General features: G+C 42.3%; 1 protein-coding gene across 8 annotated transcripts in view; it reads left to right on the plus strand.

Moving 5' to 3' along the window:
• Nucleotides 1–21,557, plus strand: part of slc4a2b (solute carrier family 4 member 2b) — a 41,399-nt gene that overhangs the window by 8,538 nt on the left and 11,304 nt on the right. For 4 of the 8 annotated variants that reach the window (XM_069159640.1, XM_069159641.1, XM_069159643.1 and 1 more), the window contains exons 1-7: nucleotides 1,437–1,665; nucleotides 6,604–6,770; nucleotides 14,861–15,029; nucleotides 15,157–15,365; nucleotides 17,230–17,354; nucleotides 18,167–18,387; nucleotides 21,230–21,366. In XM_069159640.1, the coding sequence (XP_069015741.1) occupies nucleotides 6,720–6,770; nucleotides 14,861–15,029; nucleotides 15,157–15,365; nucleotides 17,230–17,354; nucleotides 18,167–18,387; nucleotides 21,230–21,366 (912 nt within the window). In that variant the 5' untranslated portion in view covers nucleotides 1,437–1,665; nucleotides 6,604–6,719. Of the gene's footprint in view, nucleotides 1–1,436; nucleotides 1,666–6,603; nucleotides 6,771–14,860; nucleotides 15,030–15,156; nucleotides 15,366–17,229; nucleotides 17,355–18,166; nucleotides 18,388–21,229; nucleotides 21,367–21,557 lie in introns of those variants that run through there. The other 4 variants (XM_069159637.1, XM_069159638.1, XM_069159636.1 and 1 more) reach the window with 2 other exon arrangements.

Consider the following 21,557-nt stretch of genomic DNA (forward strand, 5'->3'; position numbering starts at 1 on the left):
GGTTGGACGGTGAACGTTGGTGGACAGCCATTTTCAGGTCTCTCCAGAGATGCTCAATTGGGTTTAGGTCAGGGCTCTGGCTGGGCCAGTCAAGAATGGTCACAGAGTTGTTCCGAAGCCACTCCTTTGTTATTTTAGCTGTGTGCTCAGGGTCATTGTCTTGTTGAAAGGTGAACCTTTGGCCCAGTCTGAGGTCCAGAGCACTCTGGAAGAGGTTTTCTTCCAGGATATCTCTGTACTTGGCCGCATTCATCTTTCCTTCAATTGCAACCGGTCGTCCTGTCCCTGCAGCTGAAAAACACCCCCGTAGCATGATGCTGCCACCACCATGTTTCACTGTTGGGATTGTATTGGGCAGGTGATGAGTTCAAAAAGTTCAATCTTGGTCTCATCAGACCAGAGAATCTTATTTCTCATAGTCTGGGAGTCCTTCATGTGTTTTTTGGCAAACTCTATGCGGGCTTTCATATGTCTTGCACTGAGGAGAGGCTTCCGTCGGGCCACTCTGCCATAAAGCCCCGACTGGTGGAGGGCTGCAGTGATAGTTGACTTTGTGGAACTTTCTCCCATCTCCCTACTGCATCTCTGGAGCTCAGCCACAGTGATCTTTGGGTTCTTCTTTACCTCTCTCACCAAGGCTCTTCTCCCACGATTGCTCAGGCCAGGTCGAGGAAGAGTTCTGGTCGTCCCAAACTTCTTCCATTTAAGGATTATGGAGGCCACTGTGCTCTTAGGAACCTTGAGTGCTGCAGAAATTATTTTGTAACCTTGGCCAGATCTGTGCCTTGCCACAATTCTGTCTCTGAGCTCCTTGGACAGTTCCTTCGACCTCATGATTCTCATTTGCTCTGACATGCACTCTGAGCTGTAAGGTCTTATATAGACAGGTGTGTGCCTTTCCTAATCAAGTCCAATCAGTTTAATTAAACACAGCTGGACTCCAATGAAGGAGTAGAACCATCTCAAGGAGGATCAGAAGAAATGGACAGCATGTGAGTTAAATATGAGTGTCACAGCAAAGGGTCTGAATACTTATGACCATGTGATATTTCAGTTTTTCTTTTTTAATAAATTTGCACAAATTTCTACATTTCTGTTTTTTTCTGTCAAGATGGGGTGCTGAGTGTACATTAATGAGAAATAAAATGAACTTTTTTGATTTTAGCAAATGGCTGCAATGAAACAAAGAGTGAAAAATGTAAAGGGGTCTGAATACTGTATATTGATCACCTGGGTTTGGATTTCCACTTTCAGCTTGAGGTTGTGTGTGTGTGGCAGACACAGATAGGTGTGTGTGTGTGTGTGTGTCAGCCTCTGACTCAGTGTTGAATGGGTCCTGGAGTCACATGGCTACTTGTCAGCAGGCTGAAGGAGGAAACATAATCCTGAGGAGGAAGGCTGCCGTTATCAGTCCGCTCATGTTGGTCTGAGGGAGCGCTCGGCTCGACCAGGAGGCAGAGCGACGCATGATCGGACGAGCTGCTCCACATCTCTAACTCTCTCTTTTCTTGTTTGTTTTTTTTCTTTTTTGTCTCCCTATCTCTCTTTCCTCCGTCTGTTTGTTTTCGCCTCTGCACTCTGACCAGACCTGGGTCTCTCTTCATTGCAGAGTTCAGAATTGCACTACAATGTCTGCGGTGGCTTCTCTGCAGTAAGCACACAAAGGTATAGTACAATCATTGGATCTCTTTTTTTTTTGGGGGGGGGGGGTGTTTCTTGACCAGTTGGCCTCTTTCCAAGTCACATTTTGACCACCTGTTGTTTTTCTGTTTATTGTCGTGTCTTACTGAATTCATTCTTTATACGGGTTTGTCCTTTAAGTGAGCAGAGTTGTTGTTTGTCGTTGTAATCAAACTTGAATCTTCTCCTTCTGCAGATTCTTCTGTTAGTGTCCCACTTTCATAACATCCAATTGATCCGAGGTGAAAGCTGACTCATGCTTGAACCATTAGTGATCTCTAGGAGACCGTAAACAAATCCTGATCTGCTCCACAGGTTACACAGTCAAAAACTAAATCAAGCAAGCTGCTGCTTTCTGTCCACTTCGTGCTTCAGTAGCACAAATATGCTTTCCCAGCATTATAAATCCTAAATTAGAGTCTTTGAGGAGCATGTCCTGGGAAGGGATGGCTCTCTAAACATTGTGGTCGAGTCAGATTTGACCATTTATAGCCACATAAAAAGCACAGATCTCATTTTGTTTGTCTTCTTCTTTTCATAAACCAAACTCTGCTCGTCTCAGTTTCTTAAGGTCATTTCTCTGCTCCTTTCAACGGGTTTGAACTTTTTGTCTTTAGATAGGTGATTAAAGAGGGTTTATTCTCTGACTTTATGGCAGCGTGCCTAAATATGACAAAGTTGTTGTGTTAGATAAAACGCCGTGTGACGCCGATTAATCAGCAACGCAGTCAGTGTTCCATGAAAAAAATGTGTCATCGTCTGCTAAACGGACACAAATGATTCTTTGAGTCTTTTTTCTAAACTCTGGTCTTTAATGAAACCTTAAACTTCCCCTTCCTTCCCTGTCATTGTCCTGTTTTTATAAGTACAGGCCTGCATATTGGTTGAGGTTTGGACATTGTGATCGCGCTTCTATTCCCAGTCGCAGGCATCTTTATTGGCAGTTTTTTGCATTTTATTGAGTCGTTCTTTAATTATGCCTCTTTTTGATAGAATTTGTAGAGGAGCGTGCCGTCTGCGGTCGACGCTCGCGTGCCAAAGCTGCCGACTGAAGCCGGGCCTGACCGGGGCGTCTCGACCAGAACGCTGGTTTTACGACACGTGTGGGCTCGTGTCGTGAATTCGAGTCGTGGCTTTTTAACCCTTTTTCTCCCGTCGTCTGAACGTCCCGCTTCGTCCAGTTAACGCCATCGTGACCAGACACAGCGAAGAATCTTTTAACCTTTTGTTTATGTTTAACACAAAAGGTCACATGAGATGTCGGCGAAAGAGTGCAGAGCAGGCATTTTTGAGATCTTGCTTGAGAGTGAGAACTTTTTTTTTGACAGTTGCCTCATACTTAGTTTTTGAGTTTTTGACTTTCATGTGCTGAGTCAACACTTCTAAGCTGCTAAAGCAGAGCTGTCTGAAGAGCTGTCTGAAGAGCTGTTTGAGTGTGCCTGATTTCTACAACCTGTCATCATTGCTGTCTTCAAGGAGAATACCTTAAACATGCCAAACTTTTATTTTATCTTCCTTTTCCATTTAAAGGTGTCTGCGATGCGTCTCATGTTCTTATAGATGAGGGAAAGAAAAGATTCACATTTTGGAAGTAAGCGGGGCGCTTTCATCAACACTGGAAACTTACAATAGAGACTTTAAAAGTCACATTTGATTTTCTTAAGGAGGGATGAGTCACCACCAAGTGCGTGTCATAGATCTTGACGATGAAACTGCCAACTGCCAGTAGTTTTTTATTAATCAATTAACTTCAAACAAGTATAGTAAATGGAAAAACCTTAGTCAGATGGATTCTGGGCGTGGCCACCCTTTGCCTTTAAACCAGCACTGGTTCTCTTACTGTAGGTTCACTCACATGCAGTTTATTGAGGTATTTGGAGGGTAGGTTGTTTCAAGCTTCTTGGATAACTTTCAGATTTAAATTGCCTCAGTCTTTTCTGTCTCTTTATGTAATCCCAGACCGACTCCCTGATGTTGGGATCAGGGCGCTCTCAGGGCCACGCCGTCTGCTGCAGGGCTTCTTGCTCCTCTTGTAGTTGAAGATATGTCTTTATGACTCTAGCTGTATGTTTTAGGGTCATATTCATGCTGCAGAATTAACAGGCACTTATCTAATAAAATGTGTGATCGGTAGATCGCTTCCAAATATGGTAGAAACATTTGTAATTAAATCAGAAACGGTGCAGTATCTCTGTATTTACTGTCTGTACGTGACAGTTTTGTCCTTTAAGGCAGCATCTGCACACACTTGACCCGATTGTATACTTTGATCTTTGTGTCCTCACACTCGAGACAGACGACGGTGGCGGCTTGTCACGCTGTGACGAGCCGAGTTAACCTATAATGTGACAGGGTAGACTTTCAGACATTTAACATTAACCCAGATTAGCTTGGTTCTCTCGCTGACATTATAGATTCTAGAGAGAATCCCAGAGTCCTTCGTCTAAGAAATAAGTCTCCAGCTCCTTCTGACAAGTCTGTAGCAGTCACCTTCTTCCTGTTTTCATGCCTACTTCCTCCCAGAAAGACAGTTTTCCCAAAGCCTTGAATGTGCACTTTGGAGACTGTGACTAAGTTTAACATGGAAAACTTTTGGAGTTAAAAAAAAAAAAAAAAAGTTCCACACTCATCGTCTTTTCGGAACATTTTGTAAGGTGCCGTGTTTCTGGATGACTCTGGGAAGATGAGATGAACTTCTAAGAGGAGAAACAGAGTGCATCTTGTCCTCACTTCCTCTTGCACCGTCAGCAGCACTCATCCATGTCCCTTTTGTTATTACACAAGGGACAAGCAGTTCCCTTTTATTCAGTCCTCTGACAGGCTGATTGTACCTGTTGGCAGATAGAAACCATTTACTTGAGTGAGGACAGTGTTTTTTATCCTATTCTCTTTTTTTTTAAATCGACTTTCTTAAAAAGACCGTGGCAGTAGGTATTATTGTTTTCCTTCTCTGATCATTATTGTTATCCTAACGATATTATTACAGACGTGCCCCGAGGTAGATAAGCTGGTTCCCATGGTTTTCGGCCGGGATCCCAGCGTTCTGTAACTTTATCCCTGTGTAGGCAGCCCTGCCTCTTCCACAGTGATAGAGTCTAGATTTACTGAGAAAGTAATCATCAAGCTCGCCCAACACAGATGCTCCTTTATCACCATTACTGTGTGGATTGCAACGTCTCATGCTATGTATGTGCTTCACATTTTGTGCAGTTTGGTGGTGTATTGATGTGTTGTCTGCTCACTATCAAGCGATATCTGTAGTGTAATCCACGAAGACAAGTTCACGCCATCCAGCTCTTGTATACTTCTGCTTTGAATCTAATCTCATTAATTGTTCTTTAATGGAACATATCTCTATCAAATCAACTCTCAACAAGGTCATTGATATGGTGGTGTTCAGCCATCAATGAGGCTTATCACTTCTCTGATAGCTCCTGTCAGAGAGCCAAGCGGGCTTCGGCAGTACATGATGCAAACTGTGACACTGAAGAAGAAAGCCTTCCTTCGCTTTTGGACTGAAGGAAAAGTGTTTTTTAATAATTTTCTGAATAATATTGTGAGCGAGACACTGTCTGTAAGATTTCACGATTATATGATTACATAGTTTACTGAAACATCTTTAAAACTAACACGTTTTACAGTTTGCTTCAATGAGATTGAATATATGCATGAATATATATTTTAAGTTTTAGCAAAAAAATCCTGAGCATCATTTGGACTAAACCAATTACGTTCTTAATTTTTGCAAATATTGGTTGATCTTTGTAGCCTAACACTGAAATAAAATTATACCAATAACTATTTGTATTATTAATTGTTATCATTAATTGAACAAATGATAATTTTTTTTCACATGATCCATTTCAAATATAAGAAAATGGGAAAAAAAATTATTCTTGTTCGTTCTCTCAAAGCCCAAGAAAACATGTTCAGACGTTCAATTTACAGTCACGGAAACCAAAAAGAAGTCCACGAAAAAAATTATTGGATAAAAAAAAAAATCGTTGCAGATTAGATTCCTTTCAATGAATTATTTTTGTTATACTTCATCGCCACTTGTGGCACATCATCATTAACCTTTCGTACGGTCTCTGCAAAGCTCCAGTGGTTTCGTGAGCCGCCTGAAATTCTGATTACATTTGACTCCCTGTGGTTGTGCGTCTCACAACGGAGACTCAGGAGTGATGGCGTGGAGGTGAGCAGTGGCACGCGCCGCTGCTTATCAGAGGGTCTCCTGCACGGTAGCACGGTGTTATCTGGCTCTTATCTGGCTCAAATAGTCAATATCAGTTGAGAAGTGCTGCAGGGTTTGAAATCAAGAATCATGGAAATGAAAAAAAAAAAAAAAAGACGGAGGGTCCGTGTTAATGGCCTGTTGCCATAATGCCGCAAGGATATCGTGATTGTTTGTTTGTGTTTGCTCCACCGTAAAAATGACATTCAATTTAGGTCATAAGTGCTCCTGGAGCATCCGGGATGTCCTGAAGCTGTTCATTACTCTCAGAACAGTCTGTACAGGCAGCATTTGGATGGTGAAAGTTTGTAGGTAATGATTGTCTGACCTCTTTGACACAGACAGTAGCACGCACTTGGTGTCAACCTGCCAGGCCAGCACTGGAACCATATTAATAGATTAGTCTTCAGAAACTTAATCACACAGTCAGTTGAGCTGTGGTCATGTGACTGATTAGGACAGTCCGTTATCTATGCTTAAAATCCCTATCTGTAAGTTGAGGATCATATTCCTGCTGCAACGTCTTAAAACTGAAGGTCAAAGTTTTCTTCAGTCCCTGAGATCTTTCCAGATTCACCGTCCTCATATTCAGGGATTACCGGCCTTCATCTTTTTCACTCTTGTTCGGCTCAAGTTTTAAATCTCCCATCTTCATGTGAACTAACTCCTCCATCTGTATCTGTCTCCAGGTTATGCTGCCCAAAAGCTGTCTGAGTCCCAGTGAGAAAGAGAAGGGCTAAAGCCGCACCGGTCCAAAAAAAACAGCCTCCCAGCGCCTCTTCAGCAGCGACTCCACTGCAGAGCCATGAGCAACCCCGGCGCCCCCAAACAGCCCACAGCCGGCGTTATTCACGGTGTAAGTCCGCACGAGCACATTATAGAAAGGCCCCCCCTCAGTCTGCGCTGCCGGGGGTCAGCATCCAGCATCATTGACCACATGATGAAACGCATGAGACAGAGGTGGTGGCGTTCCCGGTGATGAACCAGATTAAATGCCGTTCAGGTGATGACGCGCACACTTTGCAGTTTCCGGCATTTTTCACGCATGAAACCCGCAGCTCCAAACTTGTTTCACTTCACATTCTCCCTCCTCTTGATTTACGCTGCATCAGCTCCCTCCGTCCTCTCTGGCATCGGACTGTATATCTTGGACAGCGCTGCTCTGTGTGCACCGGTCTAGTCCCATCCAGTTCCCTGCCAACATCCAGCAGTTATGACTGCAAATATGAAAATGTTCAGAATAGCTCCTCAGATCTGCACAGAGCGCTGCTCCTGCTGAAGTCACCCTCTTATTAGAGCACTGGAGAATGTCAACAACTCCACGACTGAAACAGTTTCCTTCCTCTTTCCTTTAATTCAAACGGTTGGAAACACTAAAATAATGTTGGTCTGTAATGGAAAGCACAATCACGTGGGATGTTATAAACATGACTGGCAAAGCCCCGACGGCAACTGGTCAGCGGCCAAAGAAAGCAGCATTCCTCGACTCAAGAGCTTCTCGAGAAGTTCATCTCATGATTAAGATGGTGCTGCAGAAAATACCACAAGCTTCAAGGACAAATCCACCCATGAACAGCTTCATATTGCTAGATTTCATCAGTTAGCGGTGGGTGGTGCATTCCAGGAATTACAAAGATTGTGCCTTTTATTTACTGACTTTCCCACCTTTCTGTTACGTAAGGATTTCCCATGTTTCCCAGAGTGGTTGGCCATATGTCTGACTGTGTTGTGGATTTAAAGGGTGAAGGTGGCTAGAATTTAGGGCTATTTAGCGCAGTGGGCGCAAACAAGAAGACATTTCCTGCTCGCTAACAAGTCATACTGACCACGTCTGATGAGACACGGTGTTCATTTTTCAGCACCAGAACTGCTCTGCTGTTATTTTTGTGGTTTTTTTCATATTTTGTACAGCAGCTTCAAATCTAGGAAATGCCTGCTTTCCCTTAGCTTTGCAATTTTGTCAGCATTCCATCAGCTGCTTCCTCTCAAATGTTGCACCGCCATGTGACCACGCTGACAACCCCGGCATCTATACCTGAATGTAACGGAAACAACTGAAGGGAAGTTTGTAATTGAATCCCACCAGTTAGGGCAGAGGATGCCAGTTATTTAGATGTAAGTGGATCCGTGACTCTTAACTAGCGATGCATGAGAGGTGTGCAACAGAGACTATTGGTTTAACTATCTCTATATATTATCTATATTGACTATAAAATCATTATTTTAGATTTATTTTTTTATTTATTTTTGATAAACTCCACCAGCTTTTCACCCTCTCACCAACTGACGCACAGTTTCCAGGACGATACAAATAAGTACGCGAAAATAAAAGAAATGCAAAGTGAAAGGACTTTAATAAGCGAGATATAAAAACTATGATAGTGTGGTGTTCATGGCGCACGTAACACTTTTTATGCATGACTGTCATAAAATCATCATAAAATCACACCTTGCTTAGTTGCAATCACCCAAGTCAGAACTACAAGATTAAAGAACACAATATTGTTGACCAAATACATCAACATCAATATTGCAAAAAATATGCTTTCACAAAATATTTACACAATAACATTTTTGATAATCATCAATAATGTGAATATAATTACTAAGTGGATAAGGGCAATTCACCGAAGAACTAACGCCTGTGATATTTAGAAGTGTAAAATGCAAAATGCATATTAATTAAACGTCTACATTTATAACTAAAGCAACAAATGGATCTAATTCAGTGTCTTTACTTGTACACTCTGCCCGATATGTTTTGTTTAGATAAGATAAAAATATATTTAGCTGCTGTAAAGGTCACCAGGTCCATCTTCAGACTGCAAAGAGCCATCAACCTTTTTATTTTTTTTTTTTTAACTCCGGCCTCTGTGAACTTTGATTTTCTTCTTGAAGATTTTCATCACAGCAATCAGCTCGTCTTTATTGCTGTTTGCTCTATGTAAGACAGTTGGCTGCTATAAAACTTGCTGCGGCAGTGAACCAGACTCTGACTTGGATACAATTTGGCTGTAACATTATGACCGAGAAGCTCACTGGAGATAAAACTGTTTGCGCTATGACAGGGCCTCAGGAGTCATTGGCTGCTCCCTTGGCTCCAACTACACCAAGTTAATTATTATCTCCTTAAACAATGCGTGTTTGTGTGCGTGGCCAGGGAGAGTTCAGATAATCCCGTTTGACTTTAAGGTCTTAACATTGTGAAACTAACGTTTGAGTAATGTTTTCTTCCTGCCCTGAAGATCGGCCCTGGTCACGTGACGGGGGCAAACTGAAATGGGGAACGGGTTGCCTTTCATAAAAGTCTTCCGGCGCTTTTAGCTTTTCACGCTTGACACTGAGAAAAACAAATACAGCTATCTCACTACGTTCTAGGCTGCGGTAACACACCTGCATGTAGTCTGATGGACTTTCTGTATTCATTTAAGGTGAGTTTGTTGTCCACCTCCAGCGTAGAAGACCCAAGGTAACATGTGAGTCCAAAGTGTGCTTTACTCTCCATTTGTGCATGTCATATTTAGCCTGCTAATCATTCCCAGTCTGCCATTATCTATTATCCTAAAGGCTGCCAGTAGAGATTTTCTAAGTACGTGCAGGTTGACTTTGGTTCTCCGGATGATTGTACACAAACACGAAGTCTGCAGCAGGTTAATGTTAAGTCTGGTTCTTGTGCTTTTGAGATTGCACGTATACTTCATCAACCCTTTTTTTTTTTTCCTCAGTCATTTTAAATTCAAGATAATAATTGCTTCTTAATGTTATCTTAATGCGTCACTGGTTAGAGATAATCACCGCTCTAACATCAACAGGTGGATTTTAAAAGGTTTCTTTACCGAGAACTTCGACTTCAACATCATCTAACTAATCTGACATATTACAGATAAAAAAAAAACTGTTCTTCTGGAGGTTTTATTTTGCATTTATGAAGAGAAACAAGCTGTTAGTGGTCACGTTAAGCCCCATAATGTGGTTTATTTCTTGTGGCAGAGCTCTGCTTGTATGTTGTGCAGAAATGCCAGAGGTCACTCGGGAACCCACATATTCGGTGTCCTTGCTCCAGGGCAAGTCTGCAGTGCAACCACCTGCTGCATCTGACCACCGGTTCCCAAACTTTTCTGGCTGATGTCCCATTAAAGGAGACGTTTGACATTTTGGAAAATACGGTTATTTGGTTTCTTTGCCAAGATTGTGATGGTTCTCTTTTGTCGATAGGATAAATACGTTGGTGGAGCCAGCAGCCTGTTAGCTTAGCTTAGCATAAGGACGGGAAACAATGAGAATAGCTTACCTGACAGCTCATGGGGAATAATTTCAGCCCACCAGCACCTCTAGAACTCACTAATGCACATGTTAAATCTGGACTATGTGTAAAAACATCATGTGGTGGTTTTACAGCGGTTGCTGTATTTGCCAAACTATCTCATATTTTTGCTTGCGGTGATAGAAAAAAAATCCAGGAGCTCATTGCTAAGAAATGTCAGACTATTCCTTAAAAGTGATCTCAAATGTTTGTTTGCTCTCCTTATGCCACTCTCATCTCTGAGCGTGACTAAGAAGCCAGTTAGCGCAGCGTAGCATAAAGCCAACTGCACAAAATAAACCAAGCAAACTTAATTTGTTTTCATTACTGAGCTTTAGAGGTGCTGATGGTGGATTTTGTTGTCTTTGGACGTAGTCAGGAGAACAGTTCCCTCATGTTTCCAGTCTTCATGCTGAACTAAGCTATAATAAAGCTGTTATAAAATATGGATGACCTGTCCATGGAAGTTGTCTGTCTTGCAGCCTTGAGGAGTAAAGTTTTATTGTTTAGTTACGGACGATTCCACAGTATATTTTTGATTCTGCTTTGTCCTTCAAAATCACTTTCCTGCCCCTCCTGGGTTGGGAACTACCCGACAACATGCAGCCAATCTGTGCTGTCGTCACGTCTCCTTTTATATATTGCACTAGTGAACTTTGACATTACAGTGCACATGTATCACTGACTGTCAGTGAGACGCCGTCAGTCCGGAAGTGAGCCATTAAGGCATTAGCAGTCAGGATCAGCTCTGCGTGGTTCACACCTCCTCCTCTCCCCCATATCACTTTTTATTAGTCTTAACCTCTTTCTTCCTGTGACATGCATCTGGCAGCCGCTGCACAACTGACCCTCGCTCAGTACGCTCCGAGTTTATCAGAGGGAACCATTCACCTTAAATAATAGTGAGGAGGGAAGTCGTTATCTCAGGCGACTGCAGGAGATTGAAAAGATAAAGCTGATGGCTGCTGAAAGCCCAATTCCCAGTGCAAATGTGATTAAATGAACGTTATATCCACACAGAAAGGAAAAAACAAACCGATTGAACGAGCTCATGTGTGTATTTGGTCTGATTTTAACCGTGGTAAACATCCCTTTTCATTTTTCAATAAGAAGGCTGCGAAAACCAGGGCTTGCATAATACACATTTCACTATTGGCCGAGGTTAAAACTGGGTTACAACTTTCATAGAATAATCAGAAACCCTGAGCGTACTGTGCGCTGGGATTTCCTTGCAGAGTCATGGAAATCCGCAGCCTATCCCCCTCTTTTCCCTCCAAGTGCTGACTGTGTGGGATTTGAGACTACTATACGACACAGATAATCTCCTGCAGCCTCCACACGCACTGTGGACTGTCCACTTCGATATACAACACAGTCACTTGCACATGTACACGGCTTTTTAAAACCTGGCTGCTGCTGCTGTACGAGATCCACTCTGTGGCTCAGTAATTAAATTAATAAATTTAAGCTAAAAGAGAAGAACATTACTTCTTTTTCTTAGTGTTTTCTGTTTTCGCTGGTCATATTCTTGCTTTCTAGTGGGAGTAATTTTTATTTGTTAAATACATTGTGCCAAATTGATTTTTTTTTTTCTATCCATGTTATCAGTTCCACCACCAGGATGGATTTACATTCAATTTAGTACAAATATTTATGTTCACTTTTGGATGAATGGTCAACACTTCGGTGGGCGCCTACTTTTCCTCCAGCGCCATCATCAGGTCAAAATTTAATTGAAGCCAACACTTTGGTTTAAAATCAATAACCTGAAAAATGAATGAGGTTCCCATCAGACTCAGCTGTTCTTTGTTTCATGCTAAATAGCAGATGTTTAGCATCTCAGTTCAGCGCTTAGAAAAATTGAAATTAAAATGCTGGCATTGTCATTGTAATGCAAAGCTCATTTGACACCAACTTTGATCAATTTAAGTATATTTACCTTTTTTTTTTCTTCTAATTTTCAGCACAATCTTATGTGTCCAATAATGTCTTCATCCTAGCATAGTCATGAATTGTTTTTTCATTACTTGGATCCATTGGATAAGTAGATTGGATTAGCTTCCTGGACTGCTGTTTTTCATTCAGGGTTCAAATAATCAGCCTCAAATATGTCCTACGGTCGTGAACACATTTTGTGGATTTTTTTTCAACACATCTTCCCTCAATATTACCTTTTAAAAATGCACTTGTGGGAAAGTGTATTCTTATGCATTTAAACTGCCCCTGAAGATGCAGTATTTGACTAAAAGCACCTGTAGGTCTAAATTTAGGCCTCATGTGGCAAAGTTAATATGTGGGGATGAATGTCACCATCAGTTTTTGTTCCTGGCTGTTCATAAGCAGGAGTAGAGGGATATCTCCTGCCTCTTACTGAGGGTCGGAGCTTGCAGAGTTGTCACGCTGGAGGACTCTTGCTGTCACCAAAAACCATGTTTTCGATTAAGCTCCCGTTGCCGTGAGCGAGGCGTGTCTCTACTGAAACGTTTCTTTAGCGTCTGGTAACTTTTGTTTTCTCTCGGCGCCCCTCGGCTTGTTTTCGTACTCGGTGCTGGTTGTGGAAAATTCTCTCGCCTCTTTGAGAATCCCTCACACATCTCTCCCACCTCTGGGGATTCACTGTGAAACCATGATATGAATGAGGGGCTCTGTAAAAATAAGCTGCCGGATCGTGTAGCAGCAATCCCAAGGGTTCCAGTCAAGGAGACGCGTACTCCACGTTTTTCATCGAGTTAAATATCGAACTATTAATGTAGTGATGCGGCCACGGGGGTGACGCCTATTCATAGAATTGAAAAGGTTTCTTTTTAGTTTTTGACATGTTTTCAAGAAAAAAATATTGATTTAACCTTTATATTAACATACTTTTCTGATATATCTCAGTATTTATTATTAAAAGATTGGTCCTAAGTGCTGAATAGTCATTGGTAATTTGTTCTGCAGGTCACTGAGGCAAATGTAGAGTTTTTTTCATTCCTCTTTTTGAGTCTCTTGTCAGAAAAACCAAAAGCTACACGAGGAATTGAACATTGGTTAAATATTGAATGTGTGCCGAGAAGTTTTTTACTTCTAAATCTCAGCTGGTCCACAGTTTTGCGCGGTGCGGCTTTCTGCTTCCGTCACCTTCGCGTGACATGTAAAAACGGGTTCCAGTAAAACGCTGCATAGTAACACGCGTCATGGGAATCACTTTTTCACACCTTCTTGCACACGCCTGCATTTATGAACATCTGTATTGTGAATCCCGGATGAACTCTTGAGTTTCCTCTTCACGTTTTCTTGTCATGATGGATTTGATGAGCTTGATGTGCCGAAACGACCTTTGTAAATTAGACAGGCGCCGTCAAAGCTTTTGAAAATGTAGCGTGAAGTATACAAAGCTGGTCTGCAGCATGTTTTATGTAACTTCCAGCTCTTGTTCTTTGTGACGTTGATTTGGGCGGAAACAGTTGATTTTAATTTATATTTTTTTATTTACGGATTTATTTCTGCATCTTGATAAGTTCTGTTTCTTTAGATACCAATACTACAATTTAACATTACTGTGTTCAAATGCAAAGGTTCTGTAGTGATTTTTTTTTTACCTATAAGTACAGAAATCTTATGACCAAAATATGCTTTAAGTATTAAAATCAAAAGGGTTGAGGTTTAACTACTTTAGATCCAGTTAAGTATTTTAATTTGATAGTTTCTGAGGAGGTGTGAGATAATGGGAAGATCACTAAATTGTACTGTAAAAAGTTCATATTTCTTCCTGAAATGTAGTCGCACAAATATTCCATACAAGTATCTCTCAACTAAACCATGTTTTCAATGCCTTATGGTTTATTTGTGTGCTTTTCGAACACACAAAAACAAGAGGGAGCTGTAGGTGGGAGAAGAGTAGTCGTTTATCATCGCATGCTTTCCGTTGCTCCCTGCAGCACAGACAAAAACCTAATATATGACTGGCATGTCGGTTGTCGTGAGAACCGTTTAAACGGAGCATCAGATGGCTTGTGGCTCCCCCGGGTTTTGCCAGAGGAAGGGATCCCTGCAGGATCTGAGCGCACCTGCGCAGTAGCCGTGGTAACAGTTAGTCCGCCGTGAGGTATGTGCACCACGATCCCGTCAGCCGCAGTGGATCCTCTTGCCGTTGTCGCTGCAGTCCATCCTTATCACAATATCCCACCGGCAGAGCAGGGCGCAGCAGGGCGCAGCAGGGTGCTGCATCACGCTGCAAGAAAACAGATCCGTTATCACCCACATGATCCCCGTCACACCACAGCATGCAGGAAGCGGAATTGATCAAAGCACGTGGCTATTGTTTCCAATTTAAAGCTCATACTGAAGAATGCATGAGAGATAAGACTCGTCATATGACGTCCCGACTGTGATGTTTTCACGGGACCACGACTCCCTCTGGTGTTGGTTTGAGTGAAAACTCATTCTCAGCAGGTTCAGCGTTTGTTCACACTCGAGAAATGACAAAAAAAAAATACTTTAAATATAGTCGGTGTGGATATTTAAAAACTCTTAATTTCGGAGTGTTTTTTTTATTTTACAATTTTATCCTTATATTGTGCATTAGTTTGTAAATATTCCTATTGTTTTTGATGTTTTAATCTTGTCTTGTTTATTTATTTGTTCCTCTGTTGTTTTTGCAGCCAGAGGATCCTGCTGCTTCATCACGACAAGGGAGTCAACGCCCAGAAGAGGAAGACGATGGGGACCTGAACAAAGCCTTGGGTGTCCAGCGCTTCCATCAGATCCTCAGCCCTGCTGCTGTCGTACCCGATGAGCAGCTGCACACCTACCACGAGGAGGACATTGAATGTAAACACAAGCTGCACTGTTGCTGTTGTTGTCTGCACGTTCAGCATCCAGCCATGAGAACAAGCGCCACATTTAATGCGACAGTGGTTCATCTTCGTCCTCTGTGTCTGCTGTATCTCCTCCGCAGACCACCGTCACTCCTCTCACCACATCCACCGGTCTCTGTCCAAACTGCCCTCCGAGGGACGCCGGAAGAAGGGCAACAAGAAGAGGAGGAAGGACAAGGACCACAGCAGCACCCATGCCTCCTCCAGTGGCCCCATAGAGGAAGGAGACGATGAAGAGGAAGAGGAGGAAGAGGCCACGTCTGAGGCGGAGAGAGTCAAAGAGGTGGAGGTAAACATTTGACTTCATACTAGGTTAGGTTAGGTAGTTACTTTATTAATCCCCGAGGGGAAATTTTTTCGCTACAGCAGCTATTGGTTTCAGTCCTTTGATACTGTATTTGGGAGTACAAATATTCTTATAAGGATTTAGTATTATTGTTGATTTTTACATGTTTGTGCGAAAGGTAGGGCTCCATCTCGTGATGTCTTTGTTCGTTCATTTGATTATCAATCTGCTTGTTCGCATGTTGATTCATCAATTATTCATTTGGTGTGTAAAACATCTAAAAACACTGAAAATGTCCGAAAACCTCAAGTAACCTTTTTATTGCAGTCCTTAAGTTTTTATGTTCGTCTAAATAACAGAACAAAACCCCCAAAATATCCAGTTTACTGTAACTTAAAAGAAATGAAGGAAAGAAAATCTCCAAACATTTACATTTTACTAACTAAAACCATCAAATGTTTGACAATTTTGCTCAAACTTTGATTCTGATCATATTCTTGACCTTCAAATTGATTCATAGACTACTGAAATAAAGAAAACCCGAATTTTTATCAAATATACTTTGAGGCTTTATCACGAACACCTTGGAGGAAAAGTATTTTCAAAGCTGCACTATAAATATAGTACTTTTAGACTCCATCTGCTTTATTATGACTCCTGCTGTCAACTACTGCCAAGAATGAAGTCTACCCGCCAAAACATGTCATGATGACACGGTCTTCCAAACTATCTCAATCACTTCATTTGCTTTGTAATAAATCTGAACCAGCAGATCAAAAAAAAAAAAAAAAAAAAAACGCCCTCTGTTGTTATATCTTGGTTGATTCGTATGCTGTGTAGATTAAACGAGAAAAGCTGTATATGAAGCTCCGAATGGGGTCAAAGCGTCCGTTTACGTCCGAAGCGATTGGCATTCAGACGCAGGTGACTGAGCGTTCAGGAATGCGCTGCGGTTCAAACGGCCATAGTCCACGCTCTGATACCCAACCTGCTCGCTCACTGTTGTTGCATTACCATATTTCCCTCTATAAATATTTCAGCGTCGTCTCAGTCATTCATCAGTGGGTTTCAAGTTTGATTGCTGTTATGATACTTAACCGAAAAGGACCATATTTAACCTGAGCAGAATGTAATTAAACTGTATTCACTGCTGAAGAATTTGCAGAAAATCATCGGTCGTTGTAAAGTTTTGCCGTCGGCTCTGTTTTTGTCGCTTTATTGTTGTATTTTACAGAAAAAGATGAAAACAAACTTCATGGGAAGCAAGTAGACATTTCTCGGTTTAACGTCTATATGACTGCAACATTTTTAAATCCAAAGAATATTTAGAAATAGATATCATTTAAAAAATAAATATTGCTGTAGTTGTGCCCCAAAATAGAAACACTAATCACATCCCGTAAAATAAAAAATAAAATAAAAAATTAAGGAAACCTCAGATATAGAGCTGAATTAGGTGCAGTCCTTGGTGAGATACAGTGCAGGTGTGCAAGTCCTTATATTTTACTTAAACAGATACAGTAGTTTGAATTATATAAACACAGGGAACTGATGCAATCTTCAATACTGCTGTTGAGTATGGAGTTGTTTATCTTTATTGTGACGTAGACAGAAAGACCTCAGACAAATTCATTCAGTCAAATTCCCGAAATTTCTTGAAATTTGTAAAATCAATGTTTCTACTTTTAATTCTGATTCACATTTCAATTTGACATGTATAAAGAACCGTCTTTATGGATTTGTGGATTATTCAGGCTTTTTGTCTCCACTCTTTAAATTTCTCATAAGAAGATCCTGATCTGAATTTGCAGTTTGCTGTCTTTTCTAACAGTAGGCAGCGCTCTCCCACTGTGTTTTCCCTCCACAGTTCTTTGTCTCGGACGAGGACAATGTGCGGAAACGTGGCAAAAAGAGTCGTCACTTGGCCCGGGAGCTGGAGATCGTCCCGCAGTCTGCTGAAGGAGCAGATCCTGAAGATTCAGCTTCCACGGAGTGAGTTTCGTTCTAGTTAAAAAGAAAAGTGATCATAAAAAAAGAGGCGTGAGACATTGTCGGGTTTATACTCATGCTTTACCTGCTGTGATGATTGTGTAACGCGTGTTTTTTGTCATGTAGCTGACTGCAACTCACAGCCATATTGAGCGGGCGAGACCACTCAGGTTGACGTGTGATTGGACAGTGAGGCACAAAATGTACGTTACCATGTCTCAGGCATCCAGTGGGCCTGCTGGGCACGATCTGACGGACCAGAGCAACCCTGTCCTCAGAGACCCATAAATCACCTGTCGCTATAGACGACACTACACACCTCAGCAGCCCCGGGCTCCCCCTATGACATTTACTTTTCCACTTTTAATCTGCGCTGGGATGAAGCTGCATAAACACGGTCTGCTGGTTTTCAGTCGAACGTAATCACAGAGGATTTGTTTTTATTAAACATCCTTAAGGATACGGTAGTTTAGTCCAGAGGGTGTTTTACACTCTTGAAATACTGCAGAGGTCTGGCTTTGCAAAGACGGTAAGTTAATTATGTCTGTTTTGGGAGGATTTGTCTTGGCTGAGCATTGGATTGCACCTGATAGAGCAGAAGGCAGTAATATGTGGATCCAACTACAAGCGGAGTGCAGAGATATTAGTCCTGTCACAACAAAAGAAAGGCAGTAAAGGAAACACTTGAATATTTAAGTCCTTGTTTCTGTCTGTGAAGTTTCCAGCTTCTTATTTTTTTAGGGAAAAGAAAACCACGTTAAAACAATCGTTCCCTCTGTCACTCCTTGATTTCTGAGCTTTCTGCATCTTTCTAGTAAATCAGCCTCGTCCGACACGTCCAGCGCCGCTGCGCAGTCGGTCCCGCCTGAACACACACCGCTAGGCCGGGCCTCCTCCAGCAGCCGCAGCTACGACCTGCAAGAGCGCCGGCGCACGGGCAACATGACGGGTGCTGAGCAGGCCAAGTACGAGCGCATCCCCACTGATGAGAGCGAAGCCCAGACGCTGGCCTCCGCCGACCTGGACGGCATCAAGAGTGAGTGTTTGAGCAACTGTCATTTGCTCGATTCGAATAAGCTCTGTCGTTTTTACCCGCCAGCACAGAATCGACCAGAGTTTAATGTCGTCACCCGCTATGACGGCATTTGATAAAATAGGTGACCTCCACATAGAATGCACCCTGAATGTCGCAATATAGCCCCGTGTTTGGTTTTGAGGAGTTTGATTGTTGTTAATAATTCTTAAGAGTGTCTATCAATGTTTTTAGGTGAAATATTTTTAAAAATTCAACTTATATTATCAGTTATCTCTCATGGAAATTTACTTCCGTGTACTTCTTTTGCTATTTTTATACTTTATATTAGCATTTTGATGTTAACAATGGACCCCATCATATGCTTTTATTTTCAACCCACAAATAATTATCAGCCAACTCTGCAGCTCCTCTCAGCTTTACATGATGTTCATTGTTTTGGTTTTGTTGTGCTGCTCTTATCAGCTCTGCTTCCATCAAAAAAAAAAAAAAAAAAAAGCTCTAAAAAGACCTGTAGTGCACTCTATGATCAGCAAACAGCGACTCGCTGTTGAACGCAGTGGAGCATTGATCAGATGTTTCCTTCAGGAGAGTTGAAAAAGAGTGAATAAATACGTGCTAATTTTGCTCCACGTTTGCCTCGTCAACTTCTCGAGGTGGTTATAAGTATTGCAGAAGTTTAATATGTAGTAAACACAAACAACACTGTTCGCTGGTGTAACCGATTCAGAATTTATTTAGAGTCTCTGTGATCCTTTGCAAAGAGGTTTTTTTTGTGTTCTCGGCCAACAGTGTATCAAAATGTGATACATGCAGGTATGTGTATAGGTATATATACCACCTTTCCACCTTGTGCGCTCATGGTTTTGAGTCAATATTTCTACCCATCAATTAGACCTTTTTCAATTGGCTTATTCTCAAAGGTTATAAGGGATGGAGGCTTGTTGGAAAATGTTGCTACTCTGTCATTTGAACTTCTTCTCAAGCTTCCTAGCGGTGTGTATGCCCGTGACGTTCGCGGCCCCCCCGGCCCCCAGCGTGGGGTTGTGTTCAGGGGCCGGGGTGATTTACGTCAGGGAGCCGACCCCTCAGCAGAGAGCGCCAGCTTATCAGAGAGTGCGGCAGACAGGCCGGCATTATTAAATTAGCCGTTCCCGCTGTCAGCTGAGGCCCCTGGACTCGGGCCCGAGCCAACACGGTGGCTAATTGTGAAACCTGGACCTTCAGTTTCCAACTTTTAATCATTAGAGGAGAGAAACAAGGGGAAGAATTAAGTCGACTCGAAGGCCAAACAAGGAGGCTGAAGATGGAGGTGCGGGTTTGATATTGTCCAGATGTTGGTCATTGTGAGGCCTAGTGAGGACGAGTCGTGCCTACAAACACAATCAATACCAGTTATTCTCCGTGTCTTCTTTTATCTGCTTCTCGCCACCGTAAATCATCCTGGGAAAGTGTCTCTGTCTCTGGCTGCTGCTCAACAATAGGAATTATTAGATCACTGTCCCTCCCCTTTTGTTCGACCTGAGCGAATTAACACCTCTGCTCGCTGATGCATTCTGATGGCTTCAGCTCCCCGCGGGGTCAGGCGCCGGTCAGGTAAAAAAAGGTCAACTTTCCAATTTGCCCAAACTTTGAGCACAAGTCGCCCTCCGGAGTGCACTCCCTCTCTGTTGGAGCGGCGAGGTCGGTCACGTAGTCAGGTGGCAGTGCCAGCTCTAACGCGACGCCCCCGACCCGCCCGACAAAACCCTCCCTTCCTGCAAGATCCACGCATCAGTCAGACCTCGTTTTACTCCAGGGTCTGCCTTCAACTGCAGTCAGATGTGGTGGAGCGACTTGACAGTGAGACATCTCAATAAAAACTGAAGGTAGCAGTAGGAAGTCACTCATTTTAAGAGGTTTCAGATGAGTTAAAACGTTGATGAAGAACGTCACTGTTTGTTACATAGGACTTACAAGCTCTGATAACGGTAAGGCGCTTGAGAAATTTCTTTGTTTGTTTTCTAATATTTCAAACTTGATCTTCTTGTCGTTGTGTAGCTCATTTTGTGAAGAGAGTTCAAAGCGTTTTCTCGGATTTGATCATCACAGTGAAGTTGTCTTTTCCTTCATTCCTCGGATCAACTTGAGTATTTTGCCAGCAGGTCCATTAATCTTTGAACTCTAACACCCGGCAGAACAGTTGCTTCTCACAGTGTGCCTGTGCCATTCAGTGTCTTTCTCCACATCCTTTTCAGTGCCTGGTGTGCTGCCAGCATGAGTAACTCTACTCCCTGCTCTGGGATCACAGACACACACAAAAGCAAAGAGGCCTGTGACTCAGTGGGCTGAGATCTAAATTAAGGCTTATACATTGATTTTTATATCAATATTGTGATATGAAACTAGATATTGTCTAAGATTTTGTATATTATGGCATAGGTGTTGTCTTTTCTTAGTTTTAAAGGTTGTACAGTAAAAAAAAGATAATTTTCTGAACTTCTACAACTGTTCTGTTATCTGCCTTTACCCACTTAGTCTTTCTATCCACATTATCGATGATTATTTATTAAAATCGACGTCCCTACAAAATGGTCACAAACTCAATATTGAGGTATTTGGTCATAAATATCCGAACTTTTGATTTTGCCCATATCGTCCAGCCCTAATTCAAGATGAAAAATCTAGAAGATCGAAATAAGACGGGAGAATTGTGCAACTTGACTGTATCGTGCGAGGATTTAATTGCCTGCTCTTTTATTTTGAAATCACGTCTTGCGGAATTGTATTGGCTTCCTGTGTCTGGTCAGGATTAGTGTTTGGAGGTGTTCGGCTCTCACCCTTCTTCTCCTCCCTCCTCCTCCAGGTCACCGCTTCGAAGATGTTCCCGGCATGCGCAGACACCTGGTCAGAAAGAGCACCAAGGGACAGGTGGTGCACACCAGCAAAGACCACAAAGAGCCGAGCATTCGCAGCCGCAAGCAGGACCACACCCCTCATGAGGTGAGGCACAGCACTTTCTTATCATCCGCATTAAATCCGAACAGGTGTCACTTGGTACCAACGAATGTCAAGTCTGAGGTTTGTCTTGTTTTCAGCCTCGTAAGTGCCTACAATTATTCCGCTGAAAGCTTTTCTTAAGTAAGAAGGTTTTCGTAGAATTAGGAGAGACAGGAGGACAGGGTTGGGAATTT

Source organism: Embiotoca jacksoni, unplaced genomic scaffold (assembly GCF_022577435.1).
Source record: "Embiotoca jacksoni isolate LCO1_2020_lvr unplaced genomic scaffold, fEmbJac1.0.p SCAF_25, whole genome shotgun sequence".
Classification (NCBI taxonomy): Eukaryota; Metazoa; Chordata; class Actinopteri; family Embiotocidae; genus Embiotoca; species Embiotoca jacksoni.